General features: G+C 41.4%; 1 protein-coding gene across 1 annotated transcript; it reads left to right on the forward strand.

Annotated features, from left to right (window-relative positions):
* The first annotated feature begins 295 nt into the window (after positions 1–295).
* On the forward strand, positions 296–16,818 carry septin10 (septin 10). The gene is made up of 10 exons (XM_080019364.1): positions 296–455; positions 2,250–2,364; positions 2,572–2,767; positions 3,517–3,703; positions 10,342–10,503; positions 11,060–11,156; positions 12,267–12,435; positions 13,238–13,370; positions 14,019–14,197; positions 15,520–16,818. The coding sequence occupies exons 1-10, from the start codon at positions 426–428 to the stop codon at positions 15,533–15,535; spliced, it is 1,284 nt and encodes a 427-aa protein (XP_079875490.1). The 5' UTR covers positions 296–425; the 3' UTR covers positions 15,536–16,818.
* Positions 16,819–21,913: the final 5,095 nt, after the last annotated feature.

Genomic DNA, 21,913 nt, shown 5'->3' on the forward strand with positions numbered 1-21,913 from the left:
AAACTAACTAAAAAGAAAAACGTCAACGCGGACGAATTACGAATGACTCGAGCCAACATGGCTACGCTCGCGGTGCACCTCGCGCCACCCTATCTCGCAAGCAAGGGGTGTGGGACGGCTGAAGTAAAAACACGCTTAACGCATGTATTCAAAGTGGAACCTCTAGTTCGCATCACACCAATTTTACGACCGACCAGTATAATAAACGGATGTGTGTGACCTCAATTGAAGATCAATTTTCTACGAAAAGAATTGACCAACAAACTGGCCGTCCCCGTCACAACCGGCGTGGTGCGGTCCGCCACCTCGGTCCACGGCGCACTGCTGCGAGGTGGGGCTGCTCGCGAACCCGGAATAACCCGTTCGCTTTATTCTCGTTTATACGAGGGGGGAAAAAAAAAGCCTCCCACGGTTTCACCAAAGTCATGGCTTCTTCTGATGTTGCTCGGCAGCCGGTTAGTAACCTTTTTTAATAATAAACGAATAACTTGTGTAATGACTTCGAGGACCGAACGAGCGGGACAGGGAGTGTCTTCCGGCTAAGTCGAGCTATTGAGTCGAGCTAGGAAAGTCCCGGTTATTTAACAACGAACCTGATTTGAACATTGCTTCAAACTGTCGATCCTGGTGTATGGCCCTAAATAAGAAAGTTGAATAACTCCACAAGTGGTCGATCAATGGTATATCGACATTAGGAAATAGTTGACCAGTTGACCATTTACCAGAGCTGGCGTAATTCTACTACATCGCTTGATCGCGATTATTTGAGCGGATCGCGATGTTTTCGTAAAATCGTGACACTCCGCAATCATGTTTCCATGTGAATGTCAAGGCTTAGACATGTATTATTACAACATTTTATAAATGAACATAGAAGGGCATAAAATGAACGAAAGACAATTAAGTTGTTAATCTCAATTATTTTCTTCAAATGTCGCGATCTTGACAGCCCTACCACCAAGCTAAACTTCCTATCTTGGCTGATTGTGTAAATGTTACGTTCTCAGAGTTCCACGTCTTTCTTGTGTGTTCTGTCTCTCACTGTGTCGGCGAGAGAAATAGAAGTGTTGGTTCTTGTTTGTTTGTGACACAAACCCCAGAGAGTAGTTAACGTTATGCCAACACGAACAGCTATCAACACAAACTCTAGAGTAGAGTTTATTAGTAGAACTATTTAAAAAGTTGAAAATATATAGAAGAAAAAAAATAGAAGCGCCCCTCTCCATAACTATTTTTTTATTTTGGTTGTATTTATTAATTAACTTTGTTTTAATATTTATACATATTTTTTATATGTATTAGCATATTAATTTGTTTATTTGGCTGTGTGTTGTTGTAGTGTGTCGTAATCAGATGTACTTTTTAAAGGCTGAAAATCGAAGTTTTGAATTTTTAGAGATAATATTAAGATGAGACCTATAAATAAAGAAACAAAACATTGTGTTCCTGTCATACGAAGCACCTGATATACCAGGCCAACGGAATATGAACCTTTTCATCAGAAGGTTTGAGTGTGACAGACTAAGAAAAAGCCTCCACACACACACACACACACACACACACACACACACCATCACACCTGCTTGGAGTGCACCCCAGCACCCTCCTGGTTGCATTCCTCCCCTTTCCTCCCTCATTTGCTGCCATAATTATGACAGGAAGAGGCCACGTGACCAGTTGTAGTTCCAGTTTTCCTGGACCTAATTCACTGTTTTTCAATACATGTTGTCATCCAATGTTCATGTTTTTGTGTAAGTGTTGTTTGTTTCTGTTTATTTGTCTCACCATGGTGATTCTCCCCCTCTTGGAGTAGTGATCAGTTGTTTATAGACCCAAACACGATGAATAGTTCTGCAAAGAGGGTGGTTGGTGGTGGTTACAACCAAAAACTGTGCTCTTGTCATTCTACAGGGCATCCACAGGATAGAGTTCTTGATGATTTAAGAATGAATAAAGAGTTGCATTGCAGGTTGAGAACTTGAACTCCACTTGCAGACTAACTCTGTCCTGAATGCAATGGCATACAAATACTCCTTGAGGATTTTCCCATTGGCTGAACCCAGAGGTCCAACTTGGTGAAATAGTTGGATCAGTGCATGGGTGGATGAAAAACATGGCAGGATTTTTACTTTGTGAAACTGGAATTTTCCACCTCGTCATGTCGAAAGGCTTGCATCTACTCTGTAGTTAATGACTGGAGAAAAGACTGGTATGTGTGTGTGTTCAGACTGTGCAATGTCCTCCCACAGGGTCAGGGTGTCCGGTCCCTCTCCCTGTCAGGCCATGTGGGGTTTGACAGTCTTCCCGACCAGCTGGTTAACAAGTCGACCTGCCAGGGCTTCTGCTTTAACATCCTCTGCATCGGTATTTAATCACACACACTCAAATATACAGACGTTATTACACACAGTGGTTCGAACCAGAATATTGATGATTCTCTGACTCCATTTACATTTTGGCTAAGTCCAGAAGTAGATTCTGTGTCTCAAGAGCCACTGTTTTCATAAAGTAGAGGGGCTGATACTCTTGATGTTTCTCCTCCTCTCTCTTCATCATTTTTCTTTCTGTTAGGTGAGACTGGCATTGGAAAGTCCACGTTAATGGACACTTTGTTCAACACCAACTTTGAGAACTTCGAGTCGTCTCACTTTGAGCCCCAGGTCAAGCTGCGGGCCCAGACCTACGACCTACAGGAGAGTAACGTTCAACTGCGCCTCACTGTGGTCAACACGGTGGGCTTCGGAGACCAGATGAATAAGCAGGAGAGGTGGGTTGAGGAGGATGGCTTTGTTGTGATGGATGGAGTGACTGGCCCATAAAGACCAAGAGAGGTCCTTCAATGATCCTTCAACCTACACAATTGGTATTTTTCATGTAAAACACACGAGGCCAATGAGGGATATAATTATAATTCCATAATCTCATACAAACTACATATATTATCTATAAACAACAATGCCCACATTTAAAGAATGCCTTCTTTTCAACGACCTATAATGTAAAAGATCTTTTTACACAGGACAGAAGGAGATTCATTTGTCCATGTCATTTTAATCAAATATGGTAACGCAGATTGTGTCGGCACAGAGGGATATTATAATCCATCCATGAGGAAATCAACTAATTCTCCAAATCAACAGCGGTTTTAATCCTACTTTGCATTCTCGTGGGATTGGGTTTTAATTAAAGTTGTTTTTTGCCTTCATTCTTTTAGTAATTTATGAGAATCGTCAATTGTTTCTTTGTTTCTTTATTGCTTTAATAACACTATAGTGGTTGGATTTGGTCTGACATCACACTTTACATTATAATTCATTGTGGTGGAACTCCGTTGGATTGCTGAACATGGGCTTTCTAATTTATAACCAGATATGATATACATTGTTAGGTCGCACACTATTACTAGCGTGATAAGAAAAACCTCCTCGTCACCCGGCCCTACTTCATCTTACTTTTTCCAGCGTACTCCCTCTCACAACTCTCTCATCCTCCCCGCCATGACCCTGTGCACTGCAGTTACCAGCCGGTGGTGGACTACATCGACCGCCAGTTCGAGAGCTACCTGCAGGAAGAGCTGAAGATCAAGCGCTCCCTCCACAGCTACCATGACTCACGCGTCCACGCCTGCCTCTACTTCATCTCCCCCTCGGGCCACTCGCTGAAGTCCCTGGACCTCGTCACCATGAAGAAACTGGACAGCAAGGTGAGGAAAACGGGGCCGGGGCTTGTGAGGGTCCAGCAGGGTTTAGACGAGCACAGTGTCTGGATGTAGCATGACTTGTTACATGTGGATGTGTTCCCAAAACAGTGAATTATTCACTTCTACTACATACTACAGGGCTCCAGGGTGCAATCATTTTGGTCGTACATGGGAAATCTGTCAAGTGCGACCAAAGCATTTTAATTGGTCGCACTGGTGCGCCTGAAATTTAGCAGGTCTATGAATCTCTTTTTACATTTTTAACAAACACCAACTGGGTGTGCAGACACTTGCCTTTGAACAAATATTGTAGATTATTTTGTCAGCATATAGCGGAATCTTATGTACACCTTGCACATGTGCCATGCATGTCTCTGTGTGTGTGTGTATGTGTGAGACCGCACCCTGTACTCCCACATTCCTTGCACGCGAACTAAAGAAATCATGAGAGACATCACAGCCTTAAAACATAGCCTAATACAAAATTAAGAGAACTATTTAAGGAAGTAATGATTAACCAATACTAATCTGAAACCGGTTTTAACGTTAAAGAGATACATTGATACGCGGACCCCTGTATCGATATAAATGTCCCATGAACCGGTGGATGGCCTGATTCTATTGACTGTAGCTTTGCTGCTAATTGCACTTTAGTATAAATTAAGCTGCTGCATAGTAAAGTAACATTACAAGTCATGGTACTTTCAAATAATAATTTTTATTTTGTTTGGAGACACAGGAAATGGGACACATAGTGGACTTGCTCCCTCCTCAGCACGCAATCCACTGTCCTGATCCAAGGCGGAACGGGACAGTCCCTTAGTTCGGTTTAAAATGTTTGTTTCATACTAGTAGGAGCTAACAAAATAAATATATATATATATATAAGATAAAAACACAGGAAATCCGATAACCGGCGCAGCGCTGTCTGGAGGAGAAAGTCAAGCTCTCCTCCAATTCTGAGTCAGGTTTAGGTTTTTCATTTTCCATATAAGTAAGAAACTAAGGAACTAAATGAATATAAATCTTTCTCTAAATCCCTGTTCAGCCTGAATCCTGCGCTGGGTCTCAATGTGCCATTCAAAACTTCAACTGATATTGTAACCTTCTAGACGGCGGAAGAAGCCACATGGTTGTTATTACATACTGAGATTTACTGTTGCCTTCCAGGCTACTGTTTTGGCCATAACCCACACCGTTGAACCAAACAACCAAACACTTCTCCCTCTACGCTCTCTCTCTCGCTCCAACTCTGTCCCACAGACCTGCACCAGATCACTATATCAGAATCACAATATATCAGATATTATTATTATATCTAAATACGATAAAGTAACAAAAATACTTGGGATTCCCTCGTCTTTTATGAATTATATCTATTTGAAGGTCAGCAATGCCACTTTTATAGAATTGGCTTATTTTAATTTGTAATGGAAAATTATTGTCCACATTAAACAAATGTTAAGAACTGTATCAGATTGCATCATATTGCAGCGCATCCAATTACACCAAATCGTTACATAATGTATCGTCCTTGAATCATATCGTAACCCATGTATCTAGATACGTACAGACGTGGACAAATTTGCTAGTACCCTTCGGCGAAAAAAAGAACCACAATTTTTTCTGAAATGACTTGAAACTCACATAAGTAATTGGCATCCATCATTATTTATTCCATATTTAATAGAAATCACGCTTTGCGTTCGATTTTTGATTCAGCAGAATAGTTTACATAATAAAACTAATGAAAATGGCATGGACAAAAATGATGGGACTCTGAAACCTAATATTTTGTGGCACAACCTTACGAGGCAATCACTGCAATCAAGCGATTTCTGTAGCTCTCAGTGAGACTTGTGCACCTGTCAACAGGTAATCTGGCCCACTCTTCCTGAGCAAACTGCTCCAGCTGTGTCGGGTTTGAGGGTGCCTTCTCCAGACTGCACGTTTCAGCTCTTTCCATAGATGTTCGATAGCATTCAGAACAGGGCTCATAGAAGGCCACTTCAGAATAGTCCAATGTTTTGTTCTTAACCATTCTTGGGTGCTTTTATCTGTGTGTTTTGGGTCATTATCCTGTTGACCCATGACCTGCGACTGAGACAGCTTTCTGACACTGGGCAGAACGTTTCGCTCCAGAATGCCTTGATAGTCTTGAGATGTCATTGTGCCTTGCACAGATTCAATGCACCCCGTGCCAGACGCAGCAAAGCAGCCCCAAAACATAACCAAGCCTCCTCCATGTTTCACAGTAGGTGTGGTGTTCTTTTCTTTGAAAGCTTCATTTTTTCATCTGTGAACATAGAGCTGATGTGACTTGCCAATAAGCTCCAGTTTTGACTCATCTGTCCAAAGGACATTCTCCCAGAAGCATTGTGGCTTGTCAATATACATTTTGGCAAATTCCAGTCTGGCTTTTTATGTTTTTCTTTCAAAAGTGGAGTCCTCCTGGGTCTTCTTCCATGGAGCCCACTGTCACTCAAAAAGCAACAGGTAGTGCAATCAGACACTGATGTACCTTGACCTTGGAGTTCAGCTTCTACCTCTCTGGAAGTTGTCCTTGGCTCTTTTTCTACCATTCGCACTATCTTTCTGTTCAATCTGGGGGCGATTTTCCTCTTGTGGCCGCGTCCAAGGAGGTTGGCTACAGTCCTATGGACCTTAAACTCCTTCATAATATTTGCAACTGTAGTCACAGGAACATCAAGCTGCTTGGAGATGGTCTTATAGCCTTTACCTTCAACATGCTTGTCTATAATTTTCTTTCTGATCTCCTCAGACAACTCTCTCCTTTGCTTTCTCTGGTCCATGTTCAGTGTGATGCACACGATGATTCCAAACAGCAGAGTGACTACTTTTCTCCATTTCAATAGGCTGAATGACTGGTTATAAGATTGAAGACGTGTGATACCAGTTAAAGAAAACAGAAATATCACTAATATCCAATTATTTATAATCTTTTCTAAGGGGTACCAACAAATTTGTCCAGGCCATTTTAGAATATAATTGATCTCTTTAGCAATAATTTATCTCTTTTCACAGTTTCTCTGCTTTAGTCTATGACATATCACAGAAAATTGCTTTTAATTTCATCACTTTTCAGGAGGAATGAAGCATTATTTCAATGAGCTGTAAGGGTACCAACAAATCTGTCTTTGTCTGTAACTGATCGTCTTATAAGCGAGAGATGTCCACCCCTAGAACTATTGATTATTTTTTTCGTCAAGAAAAATGCTGCAGTGCCCATTACACCTGCCTTGAAAGACCCAGCCCAGACCCACATCATTGGCGGAGATAACCGTTCAACCTGTCTCCCCTGTCCCCGGTCCTAAGATACCTAATCCTGATCTGAAAGATTTTAGGTTCCCCTAAATTACGTGCTGGTACATCAATATGAAAAAGTTAGGTCCAGTGCCACCAATGTAAGAAGTTAGGCTAGAGCCCTGCACTAGGTTGACATTTGATTTGCAGACCCCTGGTTGTGGGTTTTCTTGGAGGTTGTTGCAGCCTGGTTGCCAACTAATAACCATTTGTAGCTGGATTTTTGGAGATTTATGACTGCATTGCCTGAGGTACTCTGCTTTATCGTAGATAAGCAGTGAAATAGCTAGACTGAGCTTCTGTGTGTAGCCTCCTAATTACCAGCACATGGAATTTTAAGTCAGATCCTCTGTATTATTGTACGGCGAGGCTTGCCAGCAATTTAAATACTATTCCTGAAATATAAAACTTTCTCAAAGTCAGTCCTAATTTGTTTAGCCACAAGCTACCGCTTATTACTAATATGGCAACAGCAATTCAGTTAACCTGTTGGAGTGATCTTAACGCAGCATGCATTATTATTGGCCTTGAGCCACTGTTTGATAAGTTCCAACAGCAGGAACTCACTTCAAACAGCGGTTTGCTAATTTCTAAAGTGCTTGGATGCCATGTGGTTCAGCTGGAGCTGTTCTCATTACAAGGCCACGGAAAGAGTGGAGTACTCCATAAAACGCCACCTCCAGCTAGTTTCACACCTTCATGCCTCCTCAATTGTTCTCCAAATGAAAAGTGGATGCCTTGTTGGTCATTCAATGTATTAACAACACCACAGCAAAAAGTTCAAGCAGATGATCAAAGCAGATCGATTAAAGCAGGGCAAGGTTTTTTCTATCTCGATCACTGACTCCCTTAATATGCTTTTGTTTTTAAAGGGCTGTAGTTGCTCAGTCGCCAAGAGCCTGAACAAGTGTGAAGGAATGGCATGCCAGCCTGGACAATCACATGTCACTTTTTGTTGAGCACCGTTTTAATCGTTTATAAATGTTGAACTCTTGCTGCTAAAATCAGTTAATTAATTTGAAATAAATGGTTATGAACAAAACTTTAGAAAAACATTGAAAACATTCAATGGATCACAAATAACTTATAATTGTGCGTCCTTATAAATATGCGTTCTCCATGTCTCTCTGGCTTAATATGTAAAGAGAATGATTGTTGGTTAAAAAAAACCAAAAAAAACATTTAAGAGCCTCTAGGTATTTTGTGTGTAAAAGATGGCGCACACACAGTATCTCAAAGAGTTGTTATTTTTTGCCAATAGTAACTTTTTGCACAGTGGATGCCCCAAAACTGTGTGTGTGTGTGTGTGTGTGTGTGTGTGTGTGTGTGTGTGTGTGTGTGTGTGTGTGTGTGTGTGTGTGTGTGTGTGTGTGTGTGTGTGTGTGTGTGTGTGTGTGTGTGTGTGTGTGTGTGTGTGTGAGTGATGCTCGCTCTCAGACTTCCTTTTCAGTGTTGTTTTTATGTCGGGCTGTTGGAGGCTCATTTCCCTTTCACTAGAACAACTTTCCCAGGCTCTGCGTCTGTTGACTTGTATATTTTGTGTGTTTGTGTGGTTTGTGTCTCTGCTCCGATGTGAGTAACCCCCCCACCCCCAACTCCCCTCCGTGGGATTTGCATGTCAATGGAGTAGAGAGACCAATGGAATGCATCAAGCCTCTGTCGCTCTCTCGCACTAACAGTCTTTTTGTGCCGCTGTACAGTTGGATGGAGAAAATGGGGGCTTCTGACCACTGACGGGAAAGACTCTCCCTCAGACGGCACTTGTTATGCTCTCCACAGCTTCATTTTTAGGGGCTTGTGTTGCCGATAATTGAGGGGCTGGAGACTCGCCTTGCAACAAGGGGCATGACGAGTCGGCTGGCCCAATATGCTGCTTAACACACCCAATAGTTATAATAATGCCATTTTCAGACCCCTAGCAAAAGTAACCTGGGTCATATTTGGGCAACTTTCCTATCGGGCTGTGTGGTGTGGGGATGGTGTGGTTTGAGCAGCCACACCTGTCCTGGTCTAGGTAATTGGGGCCCAGGATCAGTGTGGCTTCATACTTGTTGCTTGTTGATTGGTCTAACGAGCAACAGGTAAAACCCCCATCCCTACACACACACTGGAGAGGAGCCCTTATCATGACTGCTGACATCTGCTCCGGAACTTGTGTGTAGGAACGCTGTGTCAGAGTCCAGGCATTTTTTTTTTTCTTATCTCTGCTTGAGGTGGAGGGTGGGGGTAGGCTTTGGTATGTGGTGTGGGGATGGTGTGGTTTGAGCAGCCACACCTGTCCTGGGTCTAGGTAATTGGGGCTCAAGATCTGTGTGGCTGTATACCTGTTGTTCGTTGCTAGGTCTAACGAGCAACCGGTAAAACTCCAATCCCCGCACACACACACACACACACACACACACACACACACACACACACACACACACACACACACACACACACACACACACACACAGTGTATGTGTGTGGGGATGGGGTGTGTGGTAACATGCTGTCTATCTGTTCTGGGGCTTGTTCCACCTAGCCCTCTCTCTACGATAAACTTGTGTGTCTGCTACCCCATCATCTGTGTCTCTGTGCTGGAGGGCCACTCAGGTGGCTTGTGGCAGGCGAAACTGCCACAGGCTGGTTTAAAATTCCAAAATCCTAACCCTGGAAGTGACCAGCCATTTTCCACTTAAATTAAATACCACCAAAGTTACAAATGCTTTTAAATAATACATTTATTCATTGGATTGAATTTTTTCTATGAAATATGTTTGTAATGCATGTCAGATGCTGTTAACTGACAAGTTGGTAGCAATTGTCATTATGTATAAAATGTCAATATAGAATGATATCGTGACCCATCTCATCAATATAAGACTGAGTCAATATCGAATAAAATCGCAACCCTGTGTATGGGAATCGAATCATGACATCATGAACTACACAGCCCCATTTTCCTTGATGGTCAGTATTTAATGGCTTTCCATGTAACTTGACTCTGAATAGTGAGATTTGAGTGAAGCTTTTTGTTTATCTATCTTTGATTCATTTGATACATTTTTACTGTCGTGTATACTTGTTACCAATTGCCACAAGTACTGTGATCAGATATGTTACTGAGAAATATTTGTATGAACTGTTGCATATGAAATTGGATCTGTGCAAAAAGAAAACGCCACATAATCGAAGATTAAGTGCTACAGTCTGAACGTAGCCATGAAAACGTCATAAATCATGTCATCCCGTCCCTCGGTTTTTAAAAGCAAGCCAGACACCTGTCAGATCATCTGGATAACATCTGTCGCGCGTTTTTCCCTCACTGCCCGCAGGTGAACATCATCCCAGTCATCGCCAAGGCCGACACCATCAGCAAGAGCGAACTGCACAAGTTCAAGATCAAGATCATGAGTGAGCTGGTGAGCAACGGAGTCCAGATCTACCAGTTCCCGCTGGACGACGAGACTGTGGCCAAGGTCAACACCGCCATGAACGTGAGAAGAGCCTGCACTCCCACACACATATATACATGCACGCACACAGATGCAAGTAACCATAAATAAAATTACAGTAGATGTAAGACAAGAGTCTTGGGCCTGGTCACACCAAGAATCACCATTGGGAGGTTTCTTGGTGCATCCTTGCAGAGTTGGCGATACTGGTTTCTGATATGATTGGCATGGTGTCATCATGCTCAGGATGGATATCTCCCAATTAGCGGCTTGCATGTTCTCCCCGTGCTCACATGGGTCTCCTTCAACATAAAAAAGGACCCAAATTAAAAACATGTAAAACGCTTTCCTGTCCTGTCCCTGACCACGACATGGATCCATCATGTGGACTGGGGCGCTGACAAAGTGAGGGCTGCCCAATGCTCCGGGCTGTCCCTAGAGGAAGGGAAAAATTCAGAGGCTAAATTTGTGTGTGTGTGTGTGTGTGTGTGTGTGTGTGTGTGTGTGTGTGTGTGTGTGTGTGTGTGTGTGTGTGTGTGTGTGTGTGTGTGTGTGTGTGTGTGTGTGTGTGTGTGTGTGTGTGTGTGTGTGTTGCCAGGGTCACCTGCCATTTGCCGTAGTGGGCAGCACAGAGGAGGTGAGCGTGGGCAACAAGATGGTGAAGGCTCGCCAGTACCCTTGGGGTGTCGTCCAAGGTAAGATTACCTGACCGTGTGTGTGTTTGTGTATACACTCACAGTGGTGTTAAATTGCGGACTTAAACAGTGAGATGATTATTCAATACTATCTGTCTTTAAACGAAGGCAACATTGTGTTGTGACACACGATATAGCCCTCTCAAATCAATGACCCAGGGATACGACATAAGATAAAATTTATCTAAAATACTACTATTGGGGAAAAAATAACGCCTAAAATGATATAATCCATACTTCACAAAGGGCTTGGCTTTGCAATGTCACAGACATATTAAAGGATAGGTTTGCCATGGGCTGCAAAGTAAAACATCCTATTTCTAAAAAGCTTACTGTTGTACATATATATCTGTAGCAGTTTGGTCCCCCCCAAACAACATTGCACATAACAGCGGCGATTTAATAACTAATCATAGCACAACCTCACTCAACACTTTATTTTGGGGAAATGTACCACTCTGCTGCAGCTTCTGCAGCTTCTTCTCAATTACATTTCACTGCATATATGTATGAAAGTATGTATATGTATGTGACAAATAAAAATCTTGAATCTTGTGATTTCCCCCTTGAAATTCAGTTCAACAGGGCAATGGTGTAAGCCTTTTAAAAAAACATGACAAATCTCATTTTTATTACGAGTGATGGGAACCAACATTTTAATAAGCTCTGGGTTGGGGAAAAATAGCAACCCTATCCTTTAATGTAGTAACGTAGTGTAGTCTTCAAAGTTGAGAACAGAACAGAGAATCTCGCTTTCCTTCGCCTGAGGTTGGCTGATAATTTGATATGATCGTTGTCTTTCAGTGGTATGAAAGTATTCAATTAGGATCTAACCAAGTTGTTTTAATAACACTATAGTCGGAGTTCTTACCAGGTCCTTGAGGCGCTGGAAAAGTCCTGGTACTCGAATACCTTGAAAATAGCTAAAAAATAAAAAAAGATCACATTGAAAAAAAAGTGCTTGACAGTCCTTGAATTTGATCTTGTAATGCCAGAAAGAAGCCTGTATAATGGACATAAGTCGGATGCTCAAACGTGGGATTTTAAATTCATAAGCAGATATAATGTATAGTGTGTATTTATAATGTCTGCGTTTGTCCTTCATTCCAGTGGAGAACGAGAGCCACTGTGACTTTGTGAAGCTGCGGGAGATGCTGATCTGCGTCAACATGGAGGACCTGCGCGAGCAGACGCACACACGCCACTATGAGCTGTACCGCCGCTGCAAGCTGGAGGAGATGGGCTTCAAGGACACTGACCCCGAGAGCAAGCCCGTCAGGTTAGAAACACACACACACACACACACACACACACACACACACACACAAAGAGCCTCCCATTCAATGTTTAGAATAAATCAAACTCCTGCGATTCCTCTCGTGCTTTGATTCTGTGAGCAATTCTGAGTGTATGCAATTTCGATCTTTTTCTAAGACTGAACTATAAACAGGGTTCTTACCAGAGATGCTTGAATTTCGTCCTCAGAAGTGTGAAGTCCTAGAATACTTTGAAAATAGCCCCCTTTGTGCTGAATTTCTTAAAGTCCTTGAACGTTGAGACGTCTTTGAAATTTTGTTATTCAAATTGTAACAAAATAATAAATGTCCATGGTTGGAAATAGACACTTATAATAGAAGATGGCCATAATAGGAAATTACATTGAAATTATATAAAATTAGAATTAATAAAGATCACATTGAAAATTCATTATATTTGTTTTGTCCTTGAAAATGAAACAATAGTGCGAGTTTTATTTTTTTATGCCAGATTAAACCCGGTATCCAATCTAGACAGCTGTAACATCATCTGAAGCTGTTAGTGTCTGACCACGTCAACATAGAAAGCTAAATCTAGTGATTTGTAAATTGACCATTGACCAACCAATTCATCAACTTTATTCCCCTGTCCTGACTCTACACTCACACGCACAACACTGAACTTTCTGTCCTTCGCTGCTTCATTGTCAAACTTTGTGTTTGTCTTTGACCACGTCTCGTCTTTGTCCCTGTGCGTGCGTGCGTGCGTGCGTGCGTGCGTGCGTGCGTGCGTGCGTGTGTGTGCGCGATCACCCACGTGCGCAGCCTGCAGCAGACATACGAAGCCAAGCGGCAGGAGTTCCTCGGGGAGCTGCAGAGGAGGGAGGAGGAGATGAGACAGATGTTTGTCCAGAGAGTCAAGCAGAAGGAGACGGAGCTCAAAGACGCAGAGAAAGAGGTAGAGAAACAAACACACACACACACACACACACCGAGACAGCAGTATTAACTTATGCGTTTATTTAGACACATTAAAAACTATCCCCTATCAAAAGTTGAGATTTTTAAACCTTGTCATGTATTGTATAAGGGTTTGCCAGCGTAGACAGTAGTAGAAATCAGGAGTGTTTACACTTGAAGAACGATATTGCAGTGTATTCTGTCATTTTGGATATTTGATATTCCGTAAAAAAAAAAAGTATTGTTTTGCACTCAACCGGCCTTGAAATAATGTTGAGAGTTTGCGTCAGTGAGCGGCAGAGTTAACACTCTGTCAAGTCTGAAGACTGACAGACTTCATACATTACACTGACAATGATGGTTAAAGTTAAAAACACTTTATAAATCCCTTGAGGGAAATTCAAGCGGCAAAAACAGTGCAGTCGAGAAAGAGGTAAAAATTCAAATGAGAAAAGAAAGAACACATATGTACACTATCTACACAAGTGAACATGAAGTAGCACTATGCTGACTAGTGACTAGTGAGCACATTATGTGCAAGTGGCAGTCAGTCTACAGGAACTGCAAGTGGCATATATTAGTAGTCAAGGAATCCAGTATTAATACCAGTCAAAATGTCTGTCTGTCTGTCTGTCTGTGTGTGTAGCTTCAGATCCGCTTTGAGCAGCTGAAGCGGCTCCACGCTGAGCAGAAGGCCGCCCTGGAGGAGAAGAGGAGGCTCCTGGAGGAGGACCAGAGCACCTTCGGCAAGAGACGAGCCGCCGCTCAGCTCCTGCAGGCCCAGAGCTTCACCGCCAATGGCAAGAAGGACAAGGACCGCAAGAAGTAAGAGGGAGGCCATAGATGCATTCTGCCCCTTGCTTAGCGTAGGGGGTGTTTGGTAGCGGGCCCCTGGGGGTCCTTCCTTGGGGTTACTTCATTTAAATGAGCGTTCTGTTCCGTCTTTCTAAATGGAATGTGGGGGCTGTTGTTAGAACAAACTAACTAGTTGGTGGTCTCTGAAACAAAATCAATAAGTCTTTGTGTACAAAAAGCTGAAATTAAACATGATATGCTATGCCCAATAAACCTATAATTGATAAGGCTGAAATTAAGGTGCACTTTGAATTTAGATGTAAACAGATAGTCTACTCTTTTAGCACATTCCGGAAATACTTATAACTCACATGATCAAAGTGGTTTTATTTTCTGAAATTGTATGCAGTAGAAATTTAATTAAATTTACTGAGTTTACTGAACGGCCTTCGTGCCAACGGGGTTCAGATGGATGAGGTTCTACATTGTTGTACCAGGAAATAGGCCTTTTTCTATTTGATAATATAATTCGATATAAAGCAGGGGTCTTCAACCTTTTTCAGACAAACCCTTGGATGGACAAATAGAGCAGGGACCCCCTAGACATTTTTTAAATAGGTTTTGTGTTGCATTTTAAGCTTGGCCTATAATAAAAAAAAAATCATAATGCCTTATTAATTAATGTGTTTTTATTTTAGATTTAGGTTTATTTCCATTAGTTCAGTTCCGTTGGTAAACCTGGTCTGTGATTTAAAAAAAATACAATAAAATCCACCTTTTTCCTCTTTTTCTTAATGTCTGTCAAATAGAATAAAGATTTCACAAATCTGAAATAGGGTTTGAAATGTTGTTTAGGCTTTTTATTATAATGTAGTCCAGGTTTGACTACTATAAGTACAGTAGTTTTTTTTTATCTAGACCTGGTGTTAAATGGCCTGTGTGTTGGGGGGGGGGGGGAATAAATACTTTTTTTCACAAATCTGAAGGCGGGTTTTACATGCAGTTTAATATCAATACAATAATACAAACCATTTACCATGTGTTTTTGTTGAAGTTCAGCCATGTACCAGTTATGTCTGTCATTTCTGAAAAATTCCAAGGTTTTTGAATGCACCATAGAATATGCTTGTTTTGAGCTGATTGCTGACATAAAAAAGTGAAGCTGTTCTGGTATTAATGATTGGAGTTCAATATTATATATATTTTTTTATTAAAATACATTTTCACATTTTTGACAATTTATTTTTAAATAATTGGCAGAGCCCCTGAAGGACACTGATATAGAGGTTATTTGTTGTTTTTTTTCCGACTTCATCCACTCACTGTTGTGTCCTTTATTGCTCCTCTTTCAGTTCCGGCTTCATGTGAGGACTTGGCTCAAAACCTCCACCTTGCCTCCAGCTCTACGGTGCAAACTTTTCAACACGCCCAATGGCATTGAGTGTCTTCGTCTAAACACTAACCTGGAAAGAGGACCGGCGACCAGGTGTGTGTGTGTGTGTGTGTGTGTGTGTGTGTGTGTGTGTGTGTGTGTGTGTGTGTGTGTGTGTGTGTGTGTGTGTGTGTGTGTGTCAAAGTTACGGTTTTGCTTTACGGTGTCCAAAACACCAAAAAAAAATAATGTTTTTATTTTTTATGCATTGGTTTTTAGCTTTTAGCTTATGTATTTCTTAGGTTTTAAAAAAAAATAATCAGCTCCTTTCTCCATTTCTCTGTTTTATTTTTGTTCAATTCATTCTGAAAGACTCCTTTCCAGCTTCCATCAGGCGGGTCTGAATTGTTCTAAGATGTAAGATTTTACACTTCATTATTTGGTGTTACTGATCGGTATGTCTGGGGATCCATTTAAATAATAATACAAAGATGATACAAAGGTATAAAGATGACTTTAATGCCGTCAAACCTGCAGGTCAATCCTTGCTCACTCAAGGTAGTCTAATCCAATCATGGCAATGCAGTTTCTGGTTTGGGGTTTTGAGAAGTGTTATCTCTCTCTCTCTCTCTCTCTCTCTCTATATATATAAATAATATGTCCTACCTCCCGGCTTTTGATAAAATGTAATTCCATTCCTTGCTGACAAATAGAAGGCAGCAAGTCATGTGAGTTTGGTTTGAGAGGAAAGGAAAGAAGGATTTGTTGACTTTTTTCTTTTTTCTTTTATTTTTTTATTAATTCAGCCCTCATTCCTTTTAAGATCACAGAATGACAAAAGCAACATCCCAAATTCAGTATTATTCCATTTCTTCTATTTCCTTCATTATTTATTCATTACAAAGGTGTAGGTTTGGTGTTTCTGGGTGTGTAACAGTTTGAGTGAAGCCCTCACACCACCATGCCAGTTTTAAATAAAGGGATACGTTCACTTTATACAAGCCAGGCCTCACTGGGTTCCCAGTGCAGTTCTGTATAAACTTAACAATAATATATATATATATTTTCCAAAATGCGTGCCTTATCTGTGTGAAGCTTACTCACTAATGCAGCACTAGCACACAGACACTACCTGTTTACATCTGCACCCAGGACGGCAGCAATGCCCAGTTGAACTATAAAGGATTTTCTGTAACACATATTTAATCTTTTAACAGTGTTATTCAGGAGGCATGTATTTTCTAATATCTGAATAAATCATTGTATTTTTTCCACAATGTATTTTGTCGGTGTCGTCAATAAAACGCTGTGTTTTTTTCCCTATCCTTAACCTTTAGATATTGAGATTGGCTGCTGCGATTGTGCCAGATTTCTATTATTTATATTTTTTGTTCTCTAACACAAGAAGAAGTGTGAAGAAGGCTAAATGGAAGCTGGAGGCTGTTGAAACTTTTAAGCCGGGTGTGGCAGATACACCACCCATGTGTTCAGGGCCCTCCGGCAGAGAGACACAGACGACGGAGGGTTGTTAACACCAGTTTATTGCAGAGAGGAGGCTAGGTGGAACTAGCCAGGAGCAGACTGAACATGTCATGACGGAGCTTCTCTCCGGAGTGCATGTGTAGATGGGGTTTTCAAACCTGCCGCTTTTTAGCCCAACCAACAAGCATCAGGTGTGGCTACTCAAGCCATCCCATCCACCACAGCGTGGTTCTCGAACTTTTTGACTGGCGAACCCTCAAAAATAAGTCCAAGTGTCGCCACCCGTCACTCCGCAATCCCTATGTTTGATCTAACAACAGCATAGTTAAGTACACGTACAAACCTCTGTGGAGTTGGCACCCCATGTGATTACAATTTCAATAAAATTGACATTCATAATGCGTTTGTGCCGCAAAAAAATATAATTTGTGCCGCTATGGTTTTTGATGAGTTTAACATTGCTCAGCTGTTATGTAACTTTCCGCCCCATCGCCATCCATATCGCCATATCGTCCATAAAAATAGCCTTATTCATTTGTGCTATGTTTGTGCGTAGGGTGAGCAAACGTCCCGGTTTGTGCAGCACAGTCTCGCATTTTGACCAACTGTCCCGCATCCAGACCAGATTTCCTGCATTTTGACCAATTGTAGCTTGTACCTTTAAATATATGTATTGACATTTATTCCCATGCATGCTGCACAGAGGCTTTTCTATCAGCAAAAGTGCCTGCTCTTGGTGGGTTGCTATGGTTACAGGGACGCTCCGTGCAGCTCCATGCACGGAGACACACACACACACACACACACACACAGTCTCTTTCTCTCGGTCTCTCTTACAGAAAATGTAGCCTACAGAAAAGTTGTTCATTTTGCATCAACTGAATAATTTAATCAAGAGAATTATTTCTGAAAAAATATTTTTATTTTCTGAAAAATTATTTAATAAAACAGCACATTTCCCGATTTTTGTGCATGGTCAGAACATCATCTCGCAACCCCCAGAAAACAATTGGCACGCCCCCCCTGCTTTATACCGTGATAACTGCACTCCAAGTTACAGTCCGTTACATTCAAGCTGCTCACATATTTATTTGGGGCTCCGGACAAGAGGAATAAAATGTGTATTCGGGGCAGTCCCAACATGCAATCTTCCAAGTTTGATCCAGATTGGCCCATGATTGTGGAATAATGAATTGATAGCCCTGCAGTCTAGTGATTGGTCAACAATCAGGATCTTACCAAGATGGTGACACGTGCAGATGTAACTAACATCAGAACTTTATGGATGTCATGGATCCCACGGACCCACAGACAATCTGAATACGATTTTTATTTGGGGCAGTTCCAACATGACATCATTAGAGTTTCTTTCAGATCGGTGGTTCACTATTGTGGATGGAATTTGTGATCAACAAACGCAACCTCACCATGATGGTGCCACACACAGACCTATAAATCCTTGCCAAGTTGATGGCGTATACAGATCGTCATGCACAGTCGCGATTGGACTTTTAACTTAGGAATACACGAGTTACAAAGTAAAAAATTAAGGTATTATTTTTAGGTATTGTTTTATTACTATGTATTAACCTTTATTATATTTAAAAAAAATAAGTTAAAGTATTACCAGAAGACAATTGGATTAAACAAAGCGCAGCGTATTAAATATATTTAATATATAGGCTTCTGAGGACAACTGACATGCACCAGAGTAAGTTCTACAAAACAAAAACCCAATAACATCTCTGTCAGAATTCATTGACATTCCAGAGATATCGATGTCCTGAATTATAATTACCTGTAACACTAACCATAATAAATGACATAATACAAGGAGCATGTATTTATTGTGTATGTGTTTTGAAATATTTTCATTCATTCTTTCATTGTGTTTTTTGGTATAGCCCACTACACACATTTATTTCATTATATAAACTCTACAATTGTGTTATTGTTGTGTCTTTTGTGTCTCTTATTATTGTGTAGGTAGTTTTCTGTTAAATTTACAAAGCGCCATAAAATAATTCTGTTCCCAGAATGGATTAATAATTATGATAAATAATCATGATCACAATAATGACTAAAATAATCATGATTATCATTTTAGCCATCATCTTGCAGCCCTACGTCAGAATGACCACCACACCGTTAGTTGCGACATAGGAAACCCACCCACAGACGCAAACAACGCCCAATCATAGACTGTAACCAGGCTGGAACAAATGAACTTCTGCATCCACAAAACACACTGAAACAGAGAGCCAACGCACAGTCGTCCATTGAACTTTAACAAAGGGCCGACTACCCTGGACCCCGCTTATTGCTGTCTGCAGCTATATTTATTGTAGTTATTTATTTTTTGGAGCGGAGGAAAGACTCAATTTACTCACCGTTCACAGGTTTGCGTGGTGAGGGGAGAATGGAGTAGATAATTCAAACGGGGTAAACACTCGTTGAGCAAAGGGATTCTCCATTTGTGTGATCAGCTGGAGAGATCAGAATAATAAAGTCCTATATAAGTCCTAAAGTCCTGTATATTATTACAAAGGGGGAAAAAAAACATTCAGAGCAGCAGAGAGCGGCTACATGCCCCCTCGCAATTTATGTCTAGACCTTTCTACCATTGTTATTTCCATTTTAATCAACAAACCATGGGCTAGAAAAACAGCATTTTTATGAGCAAATATGTCAGGGACAGCACAGGTACAGGTATTTTATTTGGAGATTTTTTTTTCCCGTCGGATCCCAGAATGAATTTCCTGGGTCCGAATTTTGGGACCTGTTAAGACCTCAAATTTCATTAGTGTTGCACAGCTGATAATCACCATACCCAGTGGCTGGAAAAATGATGCATCAAAAATAGTTCAGAATGTAGAGTTTAAAATGTCTGCTTTTAAAAGAGCTCAGCTTTTGTTTTTGTATTTTTACTTGTCATTAAAATGCAGGATACATTGCGGTTAGCACGCAGCCCGTTGCTATCTCGGTCCTGGACACACAGGGATGAAATTGGTTATTGACCTTCACGTCTGTATCTGCATAAAATAAAAATGGAACAGGCCTATATCCCTGAAAAACGCAGCAAACCCTGCCCCAGCAGCTCCACCTGCTGCAGGAGTGGACAACCGGGTGTCCTGCAGGGGCATCGTTCCCCCCGAGAGTCTGTGTGAGCCACAGGAGCACCGATGGGACGCTCCTTGAGAGATGTGCAAGCGAAATGAGGCACAAGCAGAGGCGGGTTGCGACACTGGGCGCAAGGAAAAGGAGGATTTACTCTTCTACGTGTGTGGTATGTTTGTAAGGGGAAAGAAATTCATGTGGAGAACAAGGGTGACGCCCATAAGCTGTGGGTTGGTGTATGCTGCAGGAATCTGGGCCTTCTAAATTACTGTTTGCCCATCTGCATTGAATATATTGATGTAACAGTTTGTCCCCCGCCACACACACACACACACACACACACACACACACACACACACACACACACACACACACACACACACACACACACACACACACACACACACACACACACCATCCTCTCCACCTTTTGCTAGTCACTCTAAATGCAAATGGAGGTGATTATTGGTGATGGACAGGCAGGCTCTGCTGTGTGATCTCTTCGCTGTGACAGGACCCGGCTGGCGGAAAGATGGGGTTGTCATCTGGGAGAGGAAGGGGGGTCTTCGAAATTACCAATTACAAAACCTGCAGTCAGAAGGCAAGATGGAAGACCCAGGTGATGTAGGAGAGGAAGCGTATACACATGGGAAGGGAGGTGTAATAAGGGCAGAAATGGCGGGAAGATGGTAGAAGTCAGTGCTTGTCTGATCAAACAGACACACACACACACACAAACACACACACACACGTACACATTCTTGCACTGGTATCAAAGTGAGGTCCCATATTCCCAGTGCACTTCAAAGAGGCCGGTCCTCACAAGTATAGTAATGCAAACATACGCAACGCAGACACACACAAACAAATAGATCTGACAAGATTGTTTTGTTTCTTTTTTTTGTTTTTTAAACAAAGGCATTTATTGCGAAAAATGCACTTGACATGAAAAAACCCCATCAAAGCAACCACGGGTCATCAGTACAAGACGATGTGTAATGGTCACATGGTAGAGAGCACCGGTGCAGAGCGCCAGTGTAGAGCATGACTCCGACGGCACAAAAAAGGCCTATAAATATTCTGCACAATATAGAATCCTATTTATATTTTCACATATATATATATATATATATATATATATATATATATATATATATATATATATATATATATATATATATATATACACACACACACACTTTATATACTTTATATTTCTTTCTTCTTTTGACTGTACCATTAAAACAACCGAAATCAGTCCCAGGGCAGACATGATTGCCCAGCGCTGCTTCTCTTGTGGAGCCACATAGAGGTCGGTCCCAAACTGCCACCCGTACAGTACACACACATACACACACTCACACACACAAAAAAAATCCATAGGAAAACACAGATGGCTGCCATCTAGTCCAAGATGGCAGGGTGAAGGCTCTGGTTTCCTGCTTTTCTATTTTTTTATTCTTTTTTGGGGTGGCCCAGAGGGACAAAAAAAAACAAAAACTACCAAATACAAATAAAATAAAATAAATAATGTAATTAATAACGTCAAGGTTTTACATATGATAGAGAAACGAGAGCGAGAACGAACTCCCCCATCTCAAATGCAGACCTGTGCTTTAGTTCGGGCCTCACAGAAGACGAAGAGTCCTCCGTTATACAGATACACTGAAGACTTGTGTAGAGTTGTTCTGGGAACTGCTGTTTTTTTCCACACAAAAGTCGATATATCAACACCGTCAACAAAGCGGTTGGATCAACTGGCTCAGTGTCACAAG

This window comes from Zeus faber (assembly GCF_960531495.2).
Source record: "Zeus faber genome assembly, chromosome: 18".
In the NCBI taxonomy this organism is placed as follows: Eukaryota; Metazoa; Chordata; class Actinopteri; order Zeiformes; family Zeidae; genus Zeus; species Zeus faber.

What these genes read in the sequence shown, in the direction of transcription:
- septin10 (XM_080019364.1), top strand. Translation starts at nt 426, where the DNA reads ATGGCTTCTTCTGATGTTGCTCGGCAGCCG. An exon ending in CTGATGTTGCTCGGCAGCCG is followed by an intron (nt 456 to 2,249) that starts GTTAGTAACCTT and finishes GTCCTCCCACAG; the next exon opens with GGTCAGGGTGTCCGGTCCCT. An exon ending in TGAAGAAACTGGACAGCAAG is followed by an intron (nt 3,704 to 10,341) that starts GTGAGGAAAACG and finishes CACTGCCCGCAG; the next exon opens with GTGAACATCATCCCAGTCAT.